The following is a 5,424-nucleotide window of genomic DNA, read 5'->3' on the forward strand; positions in this document are numbered from 1 at the left end:
TTTCTCTCAATGGAGCTCCTGGAACTGGTCGATATACAAGTACATCATCTCCTACTTTGAAAGTTCTAATTTTGGCCTTTTTATCGTAATGGTTTTTCATTCGAATCTGACTGTTAGTTAAATTCAGATTGGCAAATTCATAAACATGGTCAAATTTAACCTTAAGACTTTGAAGGTATTGCGGAATACTTACTTGCTGGTCTTTGTAAGTACCTCTTAGGATGTTTTCTTTTACCGTACTAAGGTTTGTCCTAGGTCTGCGGCCGAACATCATCTCGAAGGGAGAAATTCCAGTCGATTTATTAGGCGTACTCCTAAGTACATACATAAGCAGATCCAGGTCTTCATCCCAGTCTCGTCCAGTTTCACAAATGTACTTGCGCAGGAGGTTTTTAATGGTCTGGTGTACTCGTTCGAGGGCTCCATTAGTCTGAGGGTGATAAGCTGAAGCAAAAATATGAGAGATGTTTAACTGCTTTAAAGTTTGCTTAAACAAATCACTAGTGAAGTTTGTCCCCTGATCACACTGAAGCTCTTTTGGAAAAAGAAAAATGGTGAATATTTTAAGAAGATTAACAATAATTGTTCTAGCAGATATGTTTTTTATAGGTACGGCTAAAGGAAATCTAGTAGTTGGACACAACAAGGTTAAAATGTACTCATTTTGTTTCTTAGTTTTGGGAAGTGGACCAACACAATCTACAATTACCTTTTCAAAAGGAGAATTAGGTACTGTAATAGGAACTAATGGTGCTGGAGGTATTTTCTGATTTGGTTTACCAGTTACCTGGCAGGGATGGCAAGATTCTCTGTGGTGCTTTACATCAGCTTTCATACCAGGCCAGTAGTAATCGTCCAGCAAACGCTTATAGGTTTTGGAAATGCCTAGATGAGACTCTGCTGAATGAGCAAGATCCAATAAGGCTGCACGAAGATTAGAAGGAACTACAAGCTGGTAACTATCATGCCAGGAATTTTGTCCTGCAATCTTCAAAGGTCTATAACGTCTCATAAGGATGTTATTATCAAGATAAAAATATGGTAACTTACTTTCATCAACGTCATCTTTTACTTTATCAAAGTATTCTTTCAAACTATCATCAGACCTTTGATACTCTACAAATTCATCTGAGGGAATATCAACAAGATCAGCAAGGACTTTTTCACCTAAGGTACTTTGATCCACCTTACCTGTGTGTTCAGTGTCGCTAGAAGTTGAGGTTGTAGACCTGGTGACTACTTGGCAGGGAAGCTCTACCACCGGAGAAAACTCTTTGCAAGCTTTTTCGATCACTACTTCAGGCTGGGTAATGATAAGACTAGGAGTACCGTTAGTTTGAGCCAAGTCATTACCAAGAATCATGTCTATGTTCTTGCAAGGCAGGTCAGAATCCAACAAGGCGACATTAGTTGAACCTTTAAAATAAGGACAATCAAGAGAAATCTGTACAATAGGTAAAACCTTTTGACAAGTCAAATCTGACACAGTTACATACTGATCTGTTGGTTTAGCTAAATCTTTTAACTTTGAGCTAATGATAGTTTGAGATGACCCTGTATCTCTCAAAATTTGCACAGGAATATCATTTACTTTACCAGGATATGTAAATGCTGTAAAGTCTGATAGAGGTTGAGCACAGTGAAGAGTCGTTTTATTTGCAGTATTCCCTGATTTGGGTCCTTGTGAAAAAGCATTAGGCGAAGCCTTACCATGAGATGCTTTGCATTTGGGACTAGGACAGTCTTTAATATGATGACCTTCTTTCTTACAAAAAGTACAAACCTGGGGGGAAGATGAAGGTGAGGACGAATGTGGTTTAAGTTTATGAATGAGATGGTAATCATCAGCTAATAGGGCAGCCCTTTTGCCATCTTTTTCTTGTTTTTCTCTAATAAACATTGCCACATTAGCTGGAATACGCCTCAGGAATTCTTCTAAAACTATTAAATTCTTTAATTGTTCTAAAGTAGTTATTTGTTCCTTGTCTATCCATTTATTAAACTGCTTTAACTTCAATGTGAAAAACTCTAGATAGGTTTGAGCTTGGTTCTTCAAAGTTTGTCTGAAGATTTGTCTATACCCTTCTGCTGTAACACTATAAGCATCTAATATGGCAGTTTTAAAGACTTCATAATCCCTTTCTTGGACAAGTTGTGCTGCCACATATGCAGCTCTTCCTTTGAAGGAGTTTCTGATTAAGAGAACATATTGGTCTCTTGGCCAGTTGAGAGACGTTGCAGTGTTTTCAAAAGTAATGAAAAAAACATCAGGATCTTTTTCATCGAAGACAGGCAGGAGTTTGCGTGCTTTACTAAGGTCAAAAGCATCGGGTAACTGTTTTTCTGCCAACCTTTCTTCTATTCTTATGGCTGATAGTTCCTTTTCCAACAGAACTCTTTCTTTACGTCCTATTTCAAGTCTTCTTTGCTCAGTTTCTACTGCGGCATTTGCAGCTTCAAGCCTTTTTTGTTCAGCTTCTAGCCTTTTTTGTTCAGCCTCTACTGTTACCTGCTGCAGTTCAAGTTGGAGTTTCAATTTCACTATCTCTGGGTCTTCAGTTATAGTAACAGTACGAGCAGCACCTCGTTCAAGTGTTAAAGGCCTTAAGGGAATAGCCTCTTCTTCAGTTATGTTACCACTATTTATCAGGAAATCTAATATCTTTCCCAATAGTTCAGCTTTCACCACAGCATGACCTACAGATATTCTAGCCCTTACAGCTATTTGGCGAAGCTGGTCCTTTTTAGCTTCCTGTAGTGTATTTAGGTGCTCCCTGGGTGCACCTAAAAATTTCTCAAGATCAAAAGGCATCTCTCAATACTGATAAAATGGAAAATGTCACTGGAAATTATATTACTACTATACACAAGCTTTAAGACTTAAAAACGTCAGGGCATTCATGGATTTATGGTGCGAAGGCACTCACAAACCAGAGGAATTTCCTTAATCCTTAAGTCCTACAATGTACAGAAATTCACTTTAATGAACAAGGCTTTAATAATCCATGCCAATCAGAAAACTTGGTTCACCAATAATGCAAAACCACTAATAATCTTGAATAAAATATTTTTAATGAAGTAAATAATTGGAAGTACCAACAGTTACCTGAACAAGGAATAAAGCTTTAAATATCCATCGAGGTGGAACGAAGTTCTTGACCACGTGGTCGTAACAATATCCAGCCGAAATCCTTGAAAGAGCGAAGGTCGTACCCTGAGTAAGAGGAGCAGAAGTTCCTAAGGAAGGAATCTTTCAATTCCTTATGATGAGGTTTTGAATGCCTCGAAGCACCTCGAGAAGTTGGGGCGACTATGAAGATATCGCTAAGCGATGGTAGTCAACAGAGTCGAGGGTTAAAAGAATGACGAATTCTAGGATGCCATTACCCTGCCTGCACGTCCTCCAAAATCTCGATGTATGCTTAAGATGACGTGTAGCAACACGACATTCTCTAGGTGAAAGTGTGAGCGCGCTGGAGAACACTATGCGGTGGTGGTCAGTTATAAACTAGCAAATGATCACTAATACACTACACTCATGTTGTCCATCATTTTAGAGAAACAACAAAATGAATTTCACAATCCGTCAAGATCGAGCGTAAGCGTAACACATACGTAACTACATCCCGGACACAGGCCCCCAATTTGTCACAACTTCAGCTTTCCACTTGACTATTCATTCATAAATTCTCAGTAATGAGGGCAACACTTCATGTAGGTATAGTAGATATATTAGGAGAATGATCAAATTAAAGTTAAAATTAAACAAAGACTTTACTTATTTTAAATCACGTATAAATATATAACAAAATAATAACAAATAACCACTTAATAAACACTATAAACAAGTGAAGAATTAGCCACCGGATAACGAACTCAAAAGTATTAACTTGAAAGAGCTTGGAAGTAAACATTTCCAAGGATTACATACGTAAAAATAACAAAAGGTAATTTCATTCATACTGTCCGCTACGATCAGCAATCAATAGATGGCGCTAAAGTTATACACAATAATAGGTGTAATTAAAAATGCTAAAAAATGATAGGAGGGTTATTATAATATATATATATATATATATATATATATATATATATATATATATATATATATATATATATATATATATATATATATATATTTACATATATATCTATTTACATATATATCTATTTACATATATATCTATTTACATATATATTTATTTACCTATATATTTATTTACCTATATATTTATTCACATATATATTTATTTATATATATATATATATATATATATATATATATATATATATATATATATATATATATATATATATATTTACATATATATCTATTTACATATATATTTATATATTTACATATATATCTATTTACATATATATTTATTTACCTATATATTTATTTACATATATATTTATTTACACATATATATATATATATATATATATATATATATATATATATATATATATATATATATATATATATTTGATTACAGGTTAGGATCCTATATATGGTGTGGAGCAGGTTTCAAAAATATCAGTAATAAAGGCCATACCTTACCTTATGCCTTATTTTTTGTTTGGGTTCCCCCAGGTCCCTCAGTGTGAGGCACCTCGTATATCCACCAGAGAGTTGCTAATGCATCTTCCGGTGTATTTTGCATCTTCCAGTCTTGGATGGTCTGGGATGCATCTTAGGTATTTATCGAGCTTATTCTTAAACACATCTACGCTCACTCCTGATATGTTTCTTAGATGAGCTGGCAGCACATTAAATAGTCGCTGCATTATCGATGCTGGTGCGTAGAGGACTAATGTCCTGTGCGCCTTTCTTAGTTTACCTGGTATATTTTTTGGCACTATTAATCTACCTTGGCTTGCTCTTTCTGATATTTTTAGCTCCATGATGTTTTCAGTAATTCCTTCTATTTGCTTCCATGCTTGTATTATCATGTAGCGTTCTCTTTTCCTTTCTAGACTGTATAGTTTTAAAAATTTCAGTCTTTCCCAGTAGTCAAGGTCCTTAACTTCTTCTATTCTAGCAGTATAGGACCTTTGTACACTCTCTATTTGCGCAATATCCTTTTGGTAGTGTGGGTACCATATCACATTGCAGTACTCGAGTGTACTACGTACATAAGTTTTGTAAAGCATAATCATGTGTTCAGCTTTCCTTGTTTTAAAGTGTCTGAATAACATTCCCATTTTTGCTTTACATTTAGCCAACAGTGTTGCTATTTGGTCGTTGCATAACATATTCCTATTTAACATTACACCAAGGTCTTTAATTGCTTCCTTGTTTGTGATTGTCTCATTATTAGGTCCCTTGTATGCATATACCATTCCTTCTCTGTTTCCATAATTTATTGATTCGAATTTATCGGAGTTAAATACCATCCTATTTATCTCCGCCCATTCATA

General features: G+C 35.2%; 1 protein-coding gene across 1 annotated transcript in view; it reads right to left on the bottom strand.

The window, feature by feature from the left end:
* Positions 1–3,943, bottom strand: part of LOC137625855 (uncharacterized) — a 4,686-nt gene extending 743 nt beyond the window's left edge. The window contains exons 1-2 of the mRNA XM_068356769.1: positions 1,192–3,943; positions 1–444 (exon numbers count right to left, since the gene is read on the bottom strand). The exon at positions 1–444 is cut by the window's left edge and continues 743 nt beyond it. Of these exons, the coding sequence (XP_068212870.1) occupies positions 1–444; positions 1,192–2,812 (2,065 nt within the window). The 5' untranslated portion in view covers positions 2,813–3,943. The remainder of the gene's footprint in view (positions 445–1,191) is intronic.
* Positions 3,944–5,424: the final 1,481 nt, after the last annotated feature.

Source organism: Palaemon carinicauda, chromosome 2 (assembly GCF_036898095.1).
Source record: "Palaemon carinicauda isolate YSFRI2023 chromosome 2, ASM3689809v2, whole genome shotgun sequence".
NCBI lineage: Eukaryota > Metazoa > Arthropoda > Malacostraca > Decapoda > Palaemonidae > Palaemon > Palaemon carinicauda.